We start from the raw sequence: 21,331 nt of genomic DNA on the forward strand, positions 1-21,331 counted from the left end.
ATTTCCAGTATATGCTGATCATCAAATTGTACTGGAGAGATTTCCAGAGAGATAACTTCTCTAAGCATTTTAGGCCCTCCATCATAAAGCTATGATCAACACTTCCAGGAGATGCTGTCCACAGATTTGTGCTGGAGGGCCTAGATATTCATATAGGGGTGTTATCTTAGGTAAAAAGAAACTTCAGTTTTGCCAGTTTCATGAATGTTCTGCACCTTTAACCTCCATGAAGAGCAGGGCCCATTGTATATATCAAAACCCATCTTGGAGCAAACCAACATTTCACACCTAAGTTATCTATAGATAGCTGAAATAAGATATGAAACAGCATTTTTCTCTTCATATATTAAACTTTAAGACAGGCATGAGATCTATGCATTTTGTAGATCACATACAGTCCTTGTGGGATCCTTTATGGCACACATTTCAAACATAAGGCCTACATGATAAATCTAGTCCACCACCCCATTTTAAGGGGCCATAGGGTTTTCAATGCTAGGGAAACATAGTTTACAATTATATACAGGCAGTCCCTGAATTACAAACATTCAACTTACGAATGATTTGTAGTTAAGAATGGGGGTGAGGCAATAAGAAGTTAAAGAAATCTACCCCTCAGAAGGGAAATTCACTCCTGAAAAAGTTATCATGGGGAAAAGGTGCCATAATTGAAGTTTTATCACCAAATCCTTGTTTCCACAACAAGCCAAATTTTTCAAAATCCAATTCTCACAGGGACAGAAAGTAATGTGAAATCTTCTGAACAGGGGTCCAGACAGCAAACACCACAGGAGTGTTAACCCTTCACTATGCTTGCTAGGACTTTAAAAATGGTGGAAACAGTAATAGAGCCTATCCAAATGAGTTCAGAAGTGAGTTCCGGTGGCCTCAAATGTTATTTCCAGTCTCCTGTGAGTATGCTGGTACCTCTTGAAGGAGTCAAAAATGGCCACATCTCTCCTGACACATGCCACCCCTGTTTCTGAGGCATGGCAATGGACATATTTTAGGATGCTCCTTCCTCCTGTTGGTATTTATTTTCATAGGTGAATTACAATGGATTAATAGAGGCCATTTTTCCCCAAGGACTCTGTGGCACCTTGATTCACTGCTGAGGCATGTTGGACTTACTCTGTGGAAGGAAAGCTGTGCTTATGAGGCAAAAAGGGTTAGCTTAGTGGGTATCAATGGAAGGATGGGTTGGTGGAAAGAGGAAACTCTTGAAAAAGAAGCTTACCACTCCTTTTTTTCCAAGAGGCTGAGGTATACAGAGAATGAGATGAAATATAATAGAAAATGTGCTTACTTTATGGCTCAGACACGCATAAAATGGCTGTCGGTGCCCTGGGATGAGTCAGACGAGAGGGACTTGGTCGGTGGAGTCGGGGAGGCTGGGGAAGTGGGAGGGCTCGGGGTGGCACATTGAGCTGGAAACAAGAAATGGAGACAGGGCCTGAAGAACATATGATGCTTCAGCCAGAAAGGCAGAAGAAAAGGGGACAAAAACCAAGGCAAGGGAGGCAAATTTCATCAAGCCAACGGGGGTTAGAAGAAAGGGGAAGAGAAGCGTGATCAGAAATCACAGAGCAGTGCAAAATGGCTCCTCCACATCCCACTGACACTCTGCAGGGAAAATCATGGTGCAAGGTCGGGAGAAGAGCAGCACAGCTTTGGCCCTGTGGGAAGACAGATCCCCTAGCCTGTCCTTTGCCATGCAACAAAAGGAAGGCTGGATAGTTGTGTGCTCCATCCCTCTGCAGCATTCATCATTAATATTCATGGGAACTAGAACATCTTCAGAGCAACCCTCATTTGTGCAGCTATTCATCACAGATTCAAACACCAGACGTGGCTTGAATAATAATCTCCTCCAGTCTTCTGCACAGCCCAGGCTGTGAGGCAGGGACAGTCATGAAAGGGCAGTGTTGGATCTGCTTTTCCTATGTTCTTATTTTACACAAAAGAAGTGTGTTCTTTGATCTGTTTTGAATTTCCCAGCATTCAGCTTTGCTGTATGTTCTGAAGCTCTAGTATTATAAGAGAGAGGATAAAACAAACACTTTCTCTCTAACCATTGTTTGAGCACCTTGCATAACGTTATACAGCTCAGTCATATTCCCTCTTCCTCGGGTTTTTATCTATTGAGAAACACTTAAACCTTGGAAATGTCATCTATTTATGGACCATCATTTACTTTCAAGTAACATCAATAGCAACTGCCTGGGAATAAGAAACTGCCTTCTCACTGCAGAAGAATCTGAGGGAAACTGCTAAGAGCAAAAGTGCTTTAATAAAATCTACAACTACTATAGACTTTGCAGTTATGATTTTAATGAAGCAAGAGTGATTTAATAAAATCATAAGTGCAAAGCCTCCAGTAGTCTTTTTAGATAGATGTCAATGGAACCTCCCAATGGATGCACTAAACCAGACTTCTTGACCATGGTGCTTTCCAGAGATTTTGGACTACAAATCCAATCAGCCTTGGCCAGCATGGCCAATGGTGAGGGCTTATGGGAGTTGTAGTCCAGAACATATGGGCAGTTTTGTTGGAAAGACTACATTTAATACGCCCAGTTCTCTAACAGTACTTACAGAGCAAATCCTCCATGCCTTAAGATACACCAATACAGTCTTTTTTTTCTCCCTAAGGGGGACATGATTACAGCAGCAGATATATGCGACATGAGAAAATAGTTCTCTGCTCTTGAGGACAATGCTGCCATGAATATGGTGGTAGCAGGTATGAACCTCCTTCAGCCTTCAGCTTTTGCTTCCTCTGCTCAAAGTATGATGGATCATCCCCTATCTCTCCAAATAGGTAGCACACTTTGACGTGATTGGTATTTCTGGCTCAAGAAATGGACTGCTTTGTTAGAAGGCATTGTACCACATCTGGCAGGTCCCTGTAGACTCTCAAATGTGTTTTTTAAAGGATAGCTATTAAAATAGTTCCTAAAATGGCAAAACATCTTGAACTGTATGCCCTCTGTGGTTTCTCCTGACTATGATCCTATGATTATACAACTTATAGAATGGTAGGAAGGAATGTTTGCTCTCCAGATGTTTTGGACTACAAATCCCATGTTTTGGACATGCTGGCAGGACTTTCTTGGTATCAAAGTCCAAAACATAGAAAAGGAAAATGTTAGTCATCTTAGGTATATTCAGTTCTGTAGAAATAATGTTGCTACATATCAAAATTGGAAAAAAAAAGGGTGGTTGCCAACTAACTGACAGCTCCTTAAGGACTACAAATTATAAAAGATAATAGTACAGTTCAAAATACTACACAATTTGACAGGTCAGACCAATGAAATTATTGTGTGACCTTCTTTAGCACTTGGCAGCATCAAGCCACACGTGTTCCCATGACACTTTGGTACCCAAGTAAACCCAAGGAAGCAGTACAACAGTCCGTGCTTTAGCTCTCCAAGACAACTCTCTGGCCTTTATAACTCACTAATCGAATTTAAAAGTAACATAAATTCATAGCAGCCAGTTGCTGAATCTGTCTGGCTTCTTTCTTGATTGTGCAAGGGAATTTGATAGTTATCTCTAACACATTTATAACTATATGATTTAAATTAAGACAGAACAGAGTTTGGTCAGGAAAACTCACTGCTGGGAACCTTCGTGCTTGCGCGGACTCTATTACATAAGCTTTCTTGCAACATTGTATGAGTTTGCACCTTACCAGAGAGCATGCGGCCTCGGCGGGAGGCTTCTGCAGCCAAAGCACAGGAGATTTCTATCCGTTTCTCCTGTTCTTGTAGCTGGGTCTCAGGGTCCTGGGACACATCTACTTCTCCCTCACTGAGCGGGACCACATTCTGCAAGCTGCAAGAGAAAATGCTTGTAGTGAATGCACAGCAGAAATTGGCTGGTCAGAACATTTCTCCACAGTCACAACAGGACGGGAGAAGTATCGATGGTGGTACACATGGAATGAGATGCTTCCCACTGAACATCTGTGTGTCACTATGCCTGAAGGGGAACAGGTGAAGACCAACCGGAAAGGCTACTTCTTTCAAAAGAAATAGTTTTCAAAATCCAAAACTTCTCTCCTTGCTCCCCACAAAAGGTGGGCAATACAATCAGAATAGTTTCCAAAATTTATGTATATAAAACAAATGTAACTTTTCAGATAACTTTGCAAACTTAAAATCTGTTCAGTTCAAAGTATATATATATTAACCTCCCCCCTTTTTTTCTCCTTATTTTCAAAAGATATGGGTTTTTTCTGCTGCAATTATCTGTACAAATGGCTGTTCTCATTTTGTGTAGGATTATGGTGGCATTCTTCATGCCAATAAGATCAAGTGATAAGACAAGATACAAGGGGGACTTCTAGTGCTCTAAATTAAAAATCTGTAACTCTTTGTTTTCCTTATCAATTCTTTTTTGTAATAAGCAAAAAGATAGAAAGAAATGGAAGAAAAACACAGGAGGCTTACAATACAGAGTTGTTTTCTGTAAAATTCTGTGAATGAGACAGGATGACTTCACGATAAAAGCTTTATGTAAGAGCACTACCTTATCTGCTAACATTGGTTTCAGGCTTTCAGATACCAAAGGAAGTGTGACAGAAAGTAAAATAAAGAAAGACTGGCAACTCCTTGAACTCTAATAAGGAGCCCCGAAAGCTGAGATAACCAGCAATAGGAGTGGACTGACAGTCAAGGTTATGAATTTCCAAAAACTTAAATTGGATGTGGACTGAAGATTACTGAGCATATGTTACAAAGGAAGACCATAAATGCACATAGGCAGAAAAGGAGGTTTGCATTGCACCTGGATTTGGCAATCAGTGTCTTTATCCTTTCCACTTTCTTCTGTTTCTCCTTCATCTCCTCGGGACTCAGTGGACTATCAGGTTCCAGTTCAACGTATCTTTCTGGAATAAGGACTTTATCTGGTGTAGACAGCTAAAAAAACCAGATCAAGGCAGTCTGTGAGTTCAAAAGGTAGTAGTGAAAGTAGGTACCTTTAAGTGAGCTTTGCATAAGTAACTGCAGCTTTAAACCACTCAGTAACCTTAATATTCTGGCTGATATACAAAGCATTAAAATGTATTTTAAAACATTTGAGCACATACATCCAAATAAAAACAATGTTCCTAACCTTTCTCTAGTATCCAACCCCTGCAATGGTGTTACTCATTGCTAATAAACTTTCTTGCTCTGTTTATATAAAAACATATCTAAATTCTGATTTTCATTATAAAAATGTCTCAATGTTGTCCTCTGTATAGGCATCTTGCCATGAAAGCAAAGACTGGGATGATATTTTGTTCTATATTTCATAAAGCTCTGGTGGCTTACTTATGTAGTAGTGACATTCCACATGATGTTTGGTAGGTATTTGAGGCAATTCCAGTAACTGCCCTGATGGCCATTTGCTGTCTAGCGGGTTGGGGAGTAGCACATCTGGCTACAGGTGAATGGAGAAATCTTTGCATACAGGGGTTCTGTTACCATAACCTGAAGTTATATCAGGACAATGTTGAAACGGGATTCTGACTTTGGCTTTCATTCCTTGTTCCCCAGGTTTACATTATGCTTGGCCCACACTTTACATCAAAGGCCATGTTGTGATACTTTGATTTTCAGAACAGATAATTATACCTCACTGTAAATGTTTGGGAATGAAGAAGAACTTGTTCTGGAGAGATGATGAAACCAACAGAGATAGGACCTCACCTCCTTGCTAATGTCCACATCATAATGCTCTGGCTCAAGCTCCATTTTGCGTAGGCGAGCAATTTCCTCCCGAGGGGTCTCATACATCTTGCCAGAGTCTTCAGAGCGTAATGCTGCCTCCAGATCTGATATGTCCACCTCATGGATGCTTCGATGCCTGCGCACCTGGAACCATACCACCTTAGAATCAGGATGTGGGAACAGTGGAGAACCTGCCCTCAAGAACTTGTTAGGATTTCTATCACTATTTCAAACTCAGCATATCACTTCCTTATCTGTCACACTTTGTGGCAGGAGTGAACAAAAACCAGTCCATTAACTGTAATTGAACCTTTTATCCATTTTTGTATTTTCCAAAGTTAGTGTTGAAAAAAACCCCCTACATGTGCAAAATTTAAAACAATGCACATAGAGGTAGGCCTTGTAGTGTAAAGGAGAGCATACTCCCTGATGACATCCTGATTTGTGCCAGAGTAAGCTAGGCACAACTCTGGCTTAAAATAATGTGTATGCTTATTCATGTGCCTCATTTTAAACCAGAACTTGCAAGTTGGTTTACTTCTAACTGAATGCCAGTGGCAGAGCCAGGAGGAGAGACACTACTTAAATGTATTTTGCTCCAGAAGTTTCCCTACTCTGCTTTGTAGCCTTGTACAGCATGTGAAACAACAAAACTGTGGTTGCACTCTATTAAATTATTACTTTAATAGTAGATTCTAGGAGTGAAGATTCTAGGAGAGAAGAATTTAAGCCTAGCCTTTCCATTAGCATGTGAGTTTTCGCTGTGGATGATACAGACTTCCTCAACATGAACTTTCAAAGTGAAATCTGGAATGGTACCAAAGCAACACCTTCATCATTTCAGTTGCTGCTTGTGAAAGCTAAGTCTAATGAACCCTCTTGTTCATTTCTTCCAAACCTTAACCTTTGGACATATTCTAGAACCTTAAAACCTACAGAATCCACTCTCTGAGAAGCTGCTTGATTTTTCTATGCTTAGATAGATCCTGGAAAATATTTGGCATTAAAGGGGGCATGGGATTGCGTGTCCAATTAGGCTCATGGAAATGCAGTCCAGCAATATCTAGAGTACTACACAATTCCCAGTCCTGGTTTAGGATGTTCCAAATGTTGCTTGATATAGAGATACATTACCACTTTGTATGATGCAGGTGCTTTAGAGACAGGGCTATCTGTCTGTTGCTGATTGGCTGGAAGTTGCAAGCTCCTCCTTTTCTCTTTCATAGAGCCACTCTGGTGACGCTTCATGCGATCAATTTGCTCTTCAACACTCATCTTTGCTTTCACTTCATTAGAAAACACTGCACTCTTTGGTCTGTCCTGAAGAAGTGAGGGGAAAAATATAGAATCCTCACGGTTACACATCTCCTTGGAATCTTTCTTGAATTTACGAATTTGAAGAGGGAGTGGAAGATGGAAAAGAACAGGTTACTACTATATGAGGGAGGGGAAGAAGAGGAATGCCAATAGGATAGGGAGGGTTTTCAAAGCACTGCAAGAGAACATTTAATGCTAATATAGTTATGTCTGATCGCTCTTTCCTGAAAATGCTTTCTTGAGTTAGAAGGGATTTGTTTCAGTACAATTTAGTGGCTAAAGGCAGAACTAGACAACACTGTGTGAAACAAAGATAGGAGACCTAGCTCTCTATCCCTCTTTCCTCTCAGAAGGCCTGGCAGAAAGAAAGGAAAAAATGATGCAATGTCATAACATTCTGAATTGTGGTACCTAGACAGGTGGTAGCCAATAAAGTACAACATGCTTAGTTGTATTAGAAATGTCTGGTCTGGAGATAAGCTCTATATTCATATTTAGGAATGCAAAGAATATTCACAAATTTTAATATTCTAGAAAAAACAACCTTTTAAGGGGTGGAGGAAGAGAACTCAGCCAGAAAATACTAACCACCACTTTCACAGTTTAAGTCCTCTGTATTATTGTCTTAGTGTAGTCTTAATTTTGCTAAATATGGATTTAGGAATTTTGTATGTTTTATTGTACTTTTACCAGAAAACAAGTCACTACACAAAATGTAAAAACAAAAAAACAACTAATTCATTATAGCCCCCATTTCTAAACTCCATAGATTGTCTGATTTAAGTTGCACTTATACCTAAAGGAATTGGGTATTTTAAGTCATTAAAATTCCTTAGGTGCAAGGAAGTCTTTCTCTGCATTAAGACAGGAACAGGGCTAGGGTTGGAGAAAATGTATTAAATTATCCCCATATAATAATCATATAGTGAGCTCTGAAGTCCATTTGGCAAAAGTGTCAGATTAGGGAAGGTCAACTTAAAATTGCTATTCTAAAAACAATATATGCCCTAAGTAGTCAACACTGACAAATCCCATCCCATACTCTATAAATCCCATGACTCGTTTCAAAAACAAATGACCTAAGCATCAAATTAATATAATTCAATGATTCAAACAATTTCAGATCATTAACACAAATAGCAATGAACCAATCTCCTTTATTTGTCGTGTCAGGACAACCAGTCAAATTATATTACATTTCTAACAGAACAAAGCAAACAAACAGACAAAATACAAAATTTGTGAGTTTGGTAGTTGATTAAATGTTCTTTGACCAGTATCTGGCCACTTGGAGTGCTTCTGGTGTTGCCGCAAGGAGGTCCTCCATTGTGCATGTTGCAGGGCTCAGGTTGCATTGCAGCAGGTGGTCAGTGGTTTGCTCTTCTCCACACTTGCATGTCGAGGATTCCACTTTGTAGCCCCATTTCTTGAGGTTGGCTCTGCATCTCGTGGTGTCAGAGCGCAGTCTGCTCAGCGCCTTCCAAGTCGCCCAGTCCTCTGTGTTCCCAGGGGGGAGTCTCTCATTTGGTATCAGCCATTGGTTGAGGTTCTGGGTTTGAGCCTGCCACTTTTGAACTCTAGCTTGCTGAGGTGTTCCAGCGAGTGTAGATCTTAGAAAACTATTTCTAGATTTAAGTAGTTGACATGCTGGCTGATACCCAAACAGGCGATAGGCTGGAGATGTCTCTGCCTTGGTCCTTTCACTATTGGCTGCTACTTCCCGGTGGATGTCAGGTGGTACAATACCGGCTAAGCAGCGTAATTTCTCCAGTAGTGTAGGCCGCAGACACCCCGTGATAATGCAATATGTCTCATTAAGAGCCACATCCACTGTTTTAGTGTGGTGAGATGTGTTCCACACTGGGCATGCATACTCAGCAGCAGAGTAGCACAACGCAAGGGCAGATGTCTTCACTGTATCTGGTTGTGATCCCCAGGTTGTGCCAGTCAGCTTTCGTATGATATTGTTTCTAGCACCCACTTTTTGCTTGATGTTCAGGCAGTGCTTCTTGTAGGTAAGAGCACGGTCCAGAGTGACTCCCAGGTATTTGGGTGCGCTGCAATGCTCCAGTGGGATTCCTTCCCAGGTGATCTTCAAAGCTCGGGATGCTTCTCTGTTCTTGAGATGAAGGGCACATGTCTGTGTTTTGGATGGGTTGGGGATCAGCTGGTTTTCCCTGTAATAGGCAGTAAGAGCACCTAGAGCTTCGAAAAGCTTCTGTTCTACCATCTCAAAGCTCCCTGCTTGAGCAGTAATGGCACGATCATCAGCATAGATGAAACTCTCTGTCCCTTCTGGCAGTGGCTGAATTCTAATATCCAAAGTTATAATTTTCAGAGCTAACATACCAGACTCTGCTGCAGAGTAAGTAATAATTTAAAAATATATGTAAATAACATTTGTCCTTACTCGAGAATTCAGCCCATTGGATAGGGTGCTGGCACTCCTTCTCACCACGCCTGATGGGGGTGTGATGTCATCATCCATGGGTGACTTGGTCCTTGGAGGAACAATGCCAACTGGAAGAAGTCAGAGGACAAATATGAATTCCATTAGGGATGCAAAAAAGTCAGGTTTGGGGCACTGGCAACACAGAGAGGCAGATTTGATTCTGTTTCTTACTAATCTTCTCTTAGGATAATGTGACACCTTTGCAATAAGGAAAGGCCCTCAATTTTTTAAATGTAATGTCTCCTCCCCCATATACAAAATTCAAATACTTTCAGCTAGTTAGTGCTGGAATAGCAAGACTGAACAACCAAAGCTATTCCAAAAACTAATTCATTCCCCACTGAGTTGTGTATATATTTAAATATAAAGGGAAGAATAAAATAGCAAAAAGATCAAATTATAGATGGATTGACTCAATCAAGGAAGCCATGGAACTGCATAGGGCTGTTGATGACTTCTAGATCTCACATAAGTCAAAAGTCAGAGCCATGAGTCAAAGACAATTTGATGGCAAATAAAAGAACAATAAACTCTTTATATTCTTTCTTTCAATTGTGCCAGAACTCTGAAAAGTAATAATTACAAACTCTCAGATGAAGACAGTGACTTCCAAGGCAGCTCACCATCAACATTATTAAAGTTGTGCTGCAATAACAACACAATTTGGAGACATCAGATCCACATGGTATGAGGAACTATAGATCATCGTCATCATGAAGATGTAGTATAACTCCCACCATTGCCTGACAGGATGGCCGGTGCTCACTAGGAATGTGCTCAACTTGGTACCTCCTAGAGGTACAAAGTTATAGAAGGGTCTATGCTAAAAGTACCAAAACACCCAGAAACGAAAACCGGTCACATAAACCAGGCTATTTGCAGGTACCTTTGTTAAGAGCAACTTGCTTATCAACATCTTGGTCTTGCCTGGTCTGCAAGAGACCAGCCTCTGCTGCAGAATGAGAAGCTGATGTTCGATGATGGTCCTTCTTGCTCTGCTCATAGCTGGATTTGGACTGTGGGGACAATTATATTTCCCATGAGGATGTGTGGATATAGTTGGTGAGAAGTCCTACCTCCATACAGCTGCCCTTTTCTATAACTACATTGATCTGAGTCACAGACATGCATGCCAAAAGTGAACAGAAAAGCCCACAGAGAAACAAAGAAAGGAAACAGTAACAAGAAGAAACAACTGAGCAGGTTTTCCCTCGTTCATTTTTTTAAGTCACACAAAAACATGTTCCCTAATGAAAATCCAATCAGATGAAGAAAACAGAAGGGGTGGATTTCAGATTGATTCATATTTTAGAGAACCAGAACCAAGCTGAGGATGAAATAATTCACATTATATTCCAAGCACTTGGGAACAAGGTTTAATGGAATTTTATTATTCCTGTCTTTAAAGCAGAATAATAGTCTTTAATATGCTCCCAGCCTTCCAGAATCTTTTTTACCAGCCCAAATCTGAGTTTTGCTTAAGTTTATGTGAAAAAATCCATATGGTTTTGTTAAATTGAAAACCATTCTTTGAGCAGCTCATAGGATTTAAAAATTATGGGCTGGATGCATACCTAGGGGAATGAAACCCTTTATATAACCTGCAATTGCCACTCTCTTCTAGCAGACAGAAACCTGAAAATAAGTTTAAGAGCAACACAGCTTTAGAATTCCATTGTGCCCTTCATCAGAAAATACACAAGCAACTTGGACAAGATTGTTGCCTCTTCTTTCAAGGATGGACATTTTAAGGTCAATAAAAGAAACCCCTGCTGAAGTTGCTCCTGTTCTGCTTCATCTCAATAGCAGCTTTGCAGGCAGCCTTTACTGGCAACATAGATGATCATCACAGGAGGTAGATGGCAAAATGATAAAAGGCATTAAAACTAAAAATCACAGGGATTGTTGGCACCGAATGGACTGGCAGAATGGGCTGGAGCAGTTGCAACCATTTAGCCACTTGCATCAAACAATCTGTCAGTTTCATTTTTTTTACATATGTATTTAATAGCCAACATGTCATCTTATGAAAGAGCCAAAATTTAATGTTATTGCAAATTGAATTTTTAAAAGTAAGTTTCCGAGAGAGTTACACATATTATGATGTTAAAAAATATTTGGGCTGAAAAATCAATACCAGGTCACTGGCTGTTAAGAAAGTCTATCACCTTATTTCCTTTGAATTTGCTTACTCTGCATTTTGAAGGCCTAACCCTACATCCCTCAAGCTTCTAGCTATCTCATATTTCTCATATACAAGACTCATAAAAATACATAAGAAAGAAAGAGCAGCCTTAAAATGATAGTGACCAATGGTTTTTAGGTTTTTGTCTCCAGCTGCCATTGCAATTGGCCTATAATGGTTGCAGCTCTCAAACTAATTCTTTTGAGATCCTAATTAGCAATGTGTCTTCTAAATATTGACATGATAGATCAACTCAGCAGCTTTAAAGCATTTCAACTAAATTTGTGGGTCTTAATGTAGATCAAATATGGAAAACTGATGGCTTTCCAGATGTTGTTGGCTAGCAACTCTAACCAGGATGGCTGATAGACACAGATAATTATGGAAGTTGTAGTCCAATGAACCTGACTATAGTTCTCAGACTTTGTTGGCAAGCTTGGCAATTGGCAGCTCTGGCTATGGAATCCTGGAATGTATAGTTGAAACAAAGTCATTTTTCCCTTCCAAAATTTGCTCCTATATTTTACCCTTATCCACAATTCAGTTAAATTATAGCAAGCCATTCAGAGATATAGTTCATTACAGTCTCCAAAAGGCCAATTGTCCCCAAACCCTTTGGGGCTTTTTGGCAGAACACTTATTTATATCAGGATAAAATCCACTTTCAGGAAAAAATACCATGTGTGAATCTGCCCTTATCATCCACAAAGCGGTTAAGGAAGCTCAGGTTAGCTGTCTTGTGAACCAATTGGCTCAATGTCCCTCCCAAATTCCTGGTGAGTATGGCAAAGGACAGAGCATGCCTCTAACTCTCGAATGCCATTTTGATACCTGTCCCCTCTTCGCCTCGCTGCTTTGCTGCCAAGAAGGGGAGTTAGGATACGGCCAAAGGCGACTTTCAACAGGGAGCGGAGGGACAGTCGGAGGAGATTCCAAGGGCACATATGATTTGGGGAGGGGAGGTCGAGGTGGACCAGTCTCCTGGAGTGGAGAGGAAGCCAAGAAGTGTTAGGAGTAAGAGCAGAGAAACTGTGAGAATGGGAAGGAAAAGAGAATTAGTGAGACATAGACTCAAACAGAGACAGGTGTACAACCCAAGACAGGACAGCTGCAATTGAGCACCAGAACAGCCCAGATGTCACATGGCTAGGTTTTTGTTAGGCAACCCATTACAAAGCCACACCAGCCTGCTGTTAACCCAGTATCATCCACCGAACCATGAAGCAAATAAGGGACAGAACTTGAAGTTCAACTGTCTACAGAATATTTGTCATTTCAATGCACATTATTCAGCTATATTTTAAAAAATTTCTCACTGTTTGCAATGTGATGTCAACTGCTATTAGCTTTCAACTGCTATTAGCTTGAAAGGCCTCATAATGCTTCTCTATGCATTGATGTCACAAGGCTTAAACAACACAGAAAGTGATGGCCCCATACATGCATTAGGATGGAATGTGAGTGGGGCTAGGGATTTACGACTGATTGGGGGCAGGAGTTCGGTCTGTTGACAGATGTGGTTTGAGTGTTTTAAAAAGGTATGCAATCCTTATGCTAGACATTTCACTAAGCAATTTTGTATGTCCTCTTAGAATAGACAACATACGTCAATACAGGTAATACATTCAATAGGCAAGGATATACTAGGGACAGTACCACATCTAACCATTTTTTCCTTTGGACCAATTTATCAGGCTTTCATTTATATTGGGCATATCTGGGGCTACTACACAGAGTAAAGGAGGGAGCCTTACTCCAGGGGAAAAAGCCTGCTAACTATTATTATTTCCCTAATTGCTGTTTTCCATAGGTTGCAATTAACCATACAGAAGTCAATGGAATAGTGGAAAGAATTCTGTATATAGCGATCAATATCTGCACTGTTTAATTTAGATTTTAAGGGATTATTGCTTGTAACAAGAGAAAGTGAAAGCATGGGTGTTCTATTTCCCTACAATCTGTACTATTTTAGGTTGCAGGCCTTTTTGTTGTTTAATGATTAGTATGTATTGATAGTGTTACATCAAAACAACAATGACAGTTCTACTTTTGTCAAACACCTAGCCCTGATATATCTTGATCTTTCCCTGGCCTGCCAGTCCTATATCTTTGCCCTGGAAGAGGGGTTCTTTAAAATCCTTCCTGTTGAGCTGCTTGGTTCAGTGATGCTGTTGTCACTGGAAACAAAACTCCCAACCTTTCTCATCTGAATTTCCTGTAACCACCATCATTCACTTTAGAACAAGGCAGGGATTGCCACCTACTGGTAGAATGGCAACTTTTGAAACACATTGCAATACTGCTCCTGCTCCAACTTGTGTGTGTGTTCTTCTTCAACTCCCCCAGTGTAATGGTTTGATTGACTCACCTCATTGCTGCCTTGCTTGGTAGGGGAGCTCTGAGATCCTGACACAAGAGAGAAAGGGCTCAAAGGGCTTGTGAGGCTGGCTGAGCTCAGTGGACTGGCTGGACTATTAGAGCTGTAAGTTCCTGATGGGCCCAGAGTCACTGCAGAAAAATGGCAGAAAAGAGAAAGGATTAGTAATTAGAGAGCGATAGATCAAGGAAAGAGGGTGCTGAATGGAAAGATTAACCTCGCATTTCATTGCATAATAGTCGTTATCACATGATAGTCACCCCTCCCCTTTTTGGGGTCCCAGTTTCAGTATTTTTATATTCCTTGCACAATAGTCACACTGCAACATGCATACCTGCCAACTGAGCAGCCCCCATAGCTCTGAGGGGCAGGCATGCAGGATAATGTAGGTGAAAGAGCTAGGAGGCTTTCCCCAGCTGCCACCAGCTGAGAGACACCTCCTAGCTCTCTCTGGCAGGTCTGTGTGTGGCAGGCCATGGAGACCTCGCTCGTGGGCACACACCCGTAAATGATGATGATGATGATGATGATGATGATGATTTTGTTGTTGTTTATTCATTCAGTCACTTCCGACTCTTTGTGACCTCATGAACCACCCACGCCAGACCTCCCTGTCGGGTGTTACACCCAGCTCCTTCAGAGTCAAGCCAGTCACTTCAAGGATCCCATCCATCGATCTTGTCCTTGGTCGGCCCCTCTTCCTTTGTCCTTCCATTTCCCCCAGCATCACTGTCTTCTCTAATCTTTCCTGTCTTTTCATGATGTGGCCAGAGTACCCGATCTTTGACTCTAATATCCTTCCCTCCAATGAGCAGTCGGGCTATATTTCCTGAAGTATGGACTGGTTTGATCTTCCTTATTTATATCCTGCCTTTCCCCCTCCAAATGGGTATGATTATTATGCAATGAGAAACAGTAGTTTGTTTATGTGTGGTTGCATGTATGCATGTATGTATTTATGAACGAGGACCTGTCAAGTGGCAGCTTCCATGCCAGTAAAACCCATACATCTGGAGGGCAAATTGTACTATGCATTATTGTGTCCACTTCAATTTCAAAGAAAATACTGGAGAGCATCAAAGAGTACAGAAAGCGCCCTTTAAATCATAAAAGTGATTGGGGCCTATTCCCCACAAAAATATGGCTAAACATTGTGGCTTTTAAAATTTTTAAAGCCACAATGTTGTTGAAGGCTTTTAAAACTTTACTTCAAAAAAGAGCTAAAAGAAAAAAATGACACATTAACCAAATTATGGACAAGATGGAGAAATTGGAACTCAAATCTGAATCATTTCTCAACAATGGTGAAATGATGGCATCAAATTGCCATAAACAGTACTCTTACACAGATTGCAACAGCAAAATGGAGAAATAAGTGAAAATTTTCATATGGCAGATAACAAAATTATGGGTGTATGAACTGGGGAAGAAGTGGAAGATATTGAGATATCAGTGAGGCCTGCTGTGTGTTTCTCTGAGGATTAGGATAAAATGAACAAGAATCCCAAACCTTAAAGGTGTGGCATGTTACCTCTGTGCTTTGCAGTATCTGTTCCCCGAGAGGGATTGTTCTTCCGCAACCCTTCCATCACATCTTGGATTCGCCAGATCTCCTTCTGGATTTGTCTGTTGAGCATTTCATTCTGAAAAGACCAAGGAAACAAAACAAGCTTGATCCTGGGTTTAAGGGAAGTAACTATTACCCGCCCTTGCACCTGTGTTAATTCAGTAAAGGCTAAAAGCTATGTTTCCTTTACATTTACATGCACATGCAACTAGAATTCTGCAGTAGAAAAAGCACCTGGAGAGATGCAGCAGGAAAAGAGCAGACACCCTCTACTTTTCCATTTCTTTAGGGAAAATTGCTCCCATCAAAACTGTTTCAAGGAAAAAGTCATTTCAATAAGGATTTTCATATATTGTATTGTTTATTCCTTAAGATGTTAGTCTTTGTGGTAATGAAGGAAGGGGTTAGGAGAGGAATTTCAGGTAAAAGAGTAAATGCCTCCAAGTTGTTTGTCAGTTTACAAGGACATCATGATTTTTATAGCAAAAAAAAAATGGTCAGAGGTGGTTAGCTATTGCCTTCCTCTGTAAAATAGGTGATGTATACTATCTGGCAGTTTCTCAAGTACTAACCAGGCATGACCCTGCTTAACTTCCAAGATCAGACAGGATCTAATGCCTTTAGAGTATTTAGAATGGAGGTTGAAAGGACAGAACAACAAGAGATTCTTGAGAGAAGAGTTTGGGCTTGGATAAACAAAAAAGAAAAAGAGCTTTGATAAATAGAAAAAGAAGGAAGGAAAAACAGGCGTGTAGACCTGCAGTGGAAGAGATGGGACTGTCTTATGGAGTGGAAAAGAGAAGTGGGCAAAAGGTAAATATACAGAGTAGTTCAGAGAAATGGAAAGCTGTGAGCTGCAGGGAGAAAATTGAATCCAGAGAAAAGTGGATTTCCCATCTTTTTGCAGAGATGAAAATGTTACAAAAATACTTTTCCAAAACTAATAATGTGATGCATTTCTGCTGAAATAACACAAATGTAAAAGTATGGCACCCAAGTGATAAGATCTGTGTTTCCCAGTCTTAATCCTAAAGACTGAGCTTTAGATTGGCCTCTCCAGAGGCCAGTTTGATATGGTGACTCCTGGCAATGAGCCGATGAACAATCTATACAATTCCCCAATGAAGATGTTCAGATACTTTTAGAGGAAATTCTTTATGGGGGAAGGGAGATCAGCATATCTGTGAATCTCCCAGCAAACAAGCTATTAGAATACTATCGAAATCTCCACTGGATTGTGAGTGATGATTATATCTAAATTAATGACATTTCAGAAGCTCCCTGATTGTTTCTGGCTAAAGAACAATAGGGCATGAACATGCTCCTGAATCATGGAGGTCATTTTTAAGTCAATTCCCAGAATTTCTCAGCCAAAATGGCTCAGTGCCCATGCTAGTTGGGGGACTCTGGGAGTTGCAGTCCTATAAAAACAACTAGGCCAAGCTCTGCATACTATGGTCCCTGCAATTGCACTAAACAATCTTGGGAGTTAGATGGATACCACATAATGTAGTCCTGTATCTCCATTCACTGTGCAGTTTTCATAGATTGGTTTGGAAATCAAAGAATGGGCAATGAAAGCAATGCAGGTGGCTTAGAAGTTAAGTTCTTTCCCCCTCCCCCCCTGTAATTATTGGATGTTGCCTATTATGGAGAGAAATTATCTTACCTCTGATATGGTAGAAAGTACAAAAATGCTAGAAGGATCATCATATGGATTATTGGGTACCTCTGAATTCTTTGTTTTTTCTCCCTCCAAAATAGTTTTTAGTCCAGAATGTTGAAATGAACAACACAGTACTCATAAGCAGCACTTTGTGTTCTGCATTTACCTTACCAACTTTTTATTATTTATAGCCATGTCTCCATTGGCTGCTGATAAGGTCCCAGTCCCAATTCAAAGTGCTATTTATCACCTATAAAGCCTAAACAGCTCGGGTTGGATTTGCCTATCTTTGTGACCACATCCCCCCCCCCGCCCCCCATGAACCAGTGCAGGCTCTAAGATCTGCTGGGGTGGCCCTCCTCTCGGTCCCACCACTGCCACAAGCATGGTTGGTGGGGACAAGGGAGAGGGCTTTCTCGGTGGTGCCCCCCGGCTTTCTAATTCCCCCCAGGGAGATTAGGCAGGCCCCCACACTGTCCTCCTTTCGTAGGGACTTGAAGATGTGGCTCTCCAATCAAGCCTTTGAGAATATTTAGTCTCTAGTTGTCCTGCGTAATAGTTGCACATCCTGCACTGTATCCCATGCCCTCTCTCCATTACTGCAGCTGGCACTTATTTTATTCCTAATGTTTACAGTCTGGCCATCCTTACAGTAATTTACTGCCACAGTTAGAGGATCGCAGCTTGATTGAGTCTGAATTGATGTTTTTATACATGTATGTGCTTTATTTTATTGTATTTATATTGTGTTAACTTTTATTTTTGTTTTTATGCACTTTACGCCATCTGCAAGCCGCCCCAGACCCCTTTGGGGAGAGGTGGTGGGATATAAGAAGTTGTTGTTGTTGTTGTTGTTGTTGTTACTATATCTGTATCTCTATTTCTGCCCCAATATGTCAAATTCCTCAAAACTCACATGCAGTCAAACATGCAAGTGTAAATAAACTTGCATCAATTGCTATTCATTTATTTGTTTGATTATAAGCAGATAAATTTGGATTCAATCTCCCTGTACTACAAAGAATAAAAAGCCTTAAATATAATCTATAATGCAGATAATATACATTAGTAAATGTTCTTGTGCTCCATTTTTATATAAAAATCAATGCAGAAAAAGCTTCTCTGTCAACTTAGTTTATGTCTCAGATCAACAACAACATTTATCCACACAACTGAATAACCCCACATTTTCTGCTTTGAACTGAGATACATGGCAGTGTGGATTCAGATAACCCAGTTCAAAGCAGATATTGTGGAATTTTCTGCCTTGATATTCTGGGTTTTATGGCTGTGTGGAAGGGCCCTAAGACACATCCCCCTTCTCAAATGCTCAGCCAGAAACAGTTTGTTCTTACAGCTCCATTTAGGCATAGAGATACCTATGCAAATCCAAGTGATAAATTGGATCAGATTAGGGGTGTTTGTGCAGACAAACCGCAGGCAAAATAGTCAGCATGGGACGAGTCGCCCCCTGGGCTGAGAGTGGCGGTAAATAAGTGCAAGTAATAAATAAATAAATAAATTAGAGGTCCATTGTAATTACTCAGTGAACAAGAGTACACACAAGTGCTGTCTTATCATGAGAACAACCTGAACACATCATCCTTCCAGCCAAAGCACAGGCATAAGACTGCTCTGTCTACCATTACAATCAATTAGTTCCATCAAGAGCTAGTGAAGCTCATGTCCTCCATTTGAAAAAAGTCACTGAAATATCCTGGACTGGAATTTATGACAATTTGGAACAGATACTGGGTGCTCTCAATGAGGGACTATTTCAAACTAAAGAGCTCACAGTGAAAATCCTTGCTAGTCTACTCTCATATGTGAGATTGGGAGCCCACAATTCCCCCACCCTCGCCTGCAGGATGGTGAGATATAGGGGTGGCTGGTGGTTTCCATATGCAAGGACCAGACAATCCACTCCAGGCTTAGTCAGAACTTCAAAGAAGTACCCAAAGTACAAAGCCCTATCTTCCAAACAGGTTCAGCACTTTGGAAAGCTCTTTTTAAAGTTAAGGTTCAAGCTCAAAGTGACTTAATTGTTCCACTGGAAGAGTTTTCATATTTGCAATAATTATTTTGAACTATAAAGTGAAAAATCTGCTTGAATAAAAGCACAAGAGAAAACTTCTAGTCTATCTGTCTGTCTGAGGTTCAACCTTTGCATTCAAAAGGAAGTATTTATGGTATATGTGTGCGTGTTTCCAACAATTTATTTTCCTTACTTCACAGCTGAATGGTCCAGATTATAATGTGGCAACTCAATGACTAAATTAGTCTCTAAGAGTGCAGCACCCAGACAGAAGCACTGCACACTTCTGGTTCTACATTGCAGCATTCTGCTGAAAGCATGGGACATGTCCCAGTTTAAAACATGCATGTTTTCCACTGAAACTCTGCAAAAAGTGCACACTTAAGGCATGCTGGCTGTGTACTCCATGACAACTGGTCTGTTTCCGTTTTCATTATCTGTTTGGACTAAGAGCATCTGATGGATACTGAAGCAATTGGTAGGTCAGGTATGAGCAGGGCAATGCCAAAGCAGGGCTTGCCAATTCAGCTTTGAGGGTATGAAGAGGAAGAAACAATTTAAGACGACATGCTGCTTTCTTCTGCCTAGTTTAACTCTGCAAATAAACACCAAGAAGAACAGAAACTTTCTTTCCATGCTAAATATAACACAGATTCATGCAGAGTTTAAAAGAAACCACGGGAGATGTTTAGATGTGTGCTATCTTGCGTTTCAGAGCAATTCAGTGCAAGGAAAGAAAACAATGCCTTCTTTCAGTAAGACTGCAGGAAGGTCAAGTGTCATTTAAATAGGAAGGAAAACAAGGATTAGACCTCATTACACTATCTGGTGTCAGTGTGGCAGAGAACACTCTTTTGGTCTTTGGATCCAGATCACTTACACTTAATGCAAATTACTAGACTTGTGAAAGGTTTAACTAGAGCATGTCTGTGTACCTAGTTCCTTGCTCCCATGTCTCACAATCTGCCTTTACAGGATGCCATTAGTTGTCCTGGCAGAAAATGCACCTTACTTTAGAGGTTTTCATCACTATTTATTACTATGAAATCACAGCTGTTTTACCAGATCAGTAGCACATTTCCCAATACTGGCAATGTCCTTTGCACCTACTTCAAATGTAAAGAACATAGCAATAATAATGGTCATAGAATTGTAGAGCATATTACAACTCACAGTGAAGCTGCAGAATTGCCCCAGGTTGCTTGAAAATATCAGATAGCAGAAACCCAAGATAATATCTGAAATACCTGGCTAAAGCAGCTTAATCAGAATGGTTAGAATAGTTAAGGAGATAGGTCTTTGCTTATACAAAATGGGAGCAGTTCTGTGATGGCCCTCAAAGCAGAAAAAAAGAAGCGCCACTGTAGAAAAGGTTTGCGGAAAGAATATAGGGGTGTGATATGAAATGTATTTAAAAATTCTGACCATGCATACCAGCAAAACAAACTACAGGAGCAAATGTGAGCCTGCTGTATTAACAGTGCTTTGTAGAGAGAGCAGATGAATGTTGTGGGGACCCTTTTAATATATCTTCAAATATAGACATAGTTAAATGGGAGTTTGCATATGATCCCAGTAGGCAGCACATGCAGATAGTCAGTTCTTCAGACAGTTGGTGTGTGCATGCACAATAGATAAGAAACTGAAGTCGCTTCTGGTGCAAGAGAATTGGCTCTGCAAGGACATTGGCCAGGGGATACCCAGATGTTTTACCATCCTGTGGGAGGCTTCCCCAAATGAGAAGTTGGAGCTGACAAATGGGAACTCACTCCACGCTCCCAATTCGAACTGCCAAACATTCGGTCAGCAATCCTGACAGCACAAGGGTTTAACCCACTGCACCACTGGGGGCTCCAATAGCTGTAGATCATCACAGTAGTACTACATTATGTATAGGTACACAAGCATGCATATTCTTAAAAATATGGCTCTGATTATCCTAGCCAAATCTACAAAAACCTGTATAGCCCAATGACTCACACTTGTATACAATGGCTTAATGTTGATTG

The 21,331-nt window shown here is 40.6% G+C and overlaps 1 protein-coding gene across 17 annotated transcripts in view; it reads right to left on the reverse strand.

The window, feature by feature from the left end:
• PLEKHA6 (pleckstrin homology domain containing A6) overlaps positions 1-21,331 on the reverse strand; it is a 258,135-nt gene that overhangs the window by 7,918 nt on the left and 228,886 nt on the right. For 15 of the 17 annotated variants that reach the window (XM_060772985.2, XM_060772991.2, XM_060772987.2 and 12 more), the window contains 10 exons: positions 15,586-15,697; positions 14,046-14,185; positions 12,509-12,658; positions 10,379-10,508; positions 9,451-9,560; positions 6,858-7,043; positions 5,703-5,867; positions 4,795-4,928; positions 3,698-3,840; positions 1,307-1,427 (listed from right to left, as the gene is read on the reverse strand). In XM_060772985.2, the coding sequence (XP_060628968.2) occupies positions 1,315-1,427; positions 3,698-3,840; positions 4,795-4,928; positions 5,703-5,867; positions 6,858-7,043; positions 9,451-9,560; positions 10,379-10,508; positions 12,509-12,658; positions 14,046-14,185; positions 15,586-15,697 (1,383 nt within the window). In that variant the 3' untranslated portion in view covers positions 1,307-1,314. The remainder of the gene's footprint in view (positions 1-1,306; positions 1,428-3,697; positions 3,841-4,794; positions 4,929-5,702; positions 5,868-6,857; positions 7,044-9,450; positions 9,561-10,378; positions 10,509-12,508; positions 12,659-14,045; positions 14,186-15,585; positions 15,698-21,331) is intronic. The other 2 variants (XM_060772988.2, XM_060772993.2) reach the window with 2 other exon arrangements.

This window comes from Anolis sagrei, chromosome 4 (assembly GCF_037176765.1).
Source record: "Anolis sagrei isolate rAnoSag1 chromosome 4, rAnoSag1.mat, whole genome shotgun sequence".
Classification (NCBI taxonomy): domain Eukaryota; kingdom Metazoa; phylum Chordata; class Lepidosauria; order Squamata; family Dactyloidae; genus Anolis; species Anolis sagrei.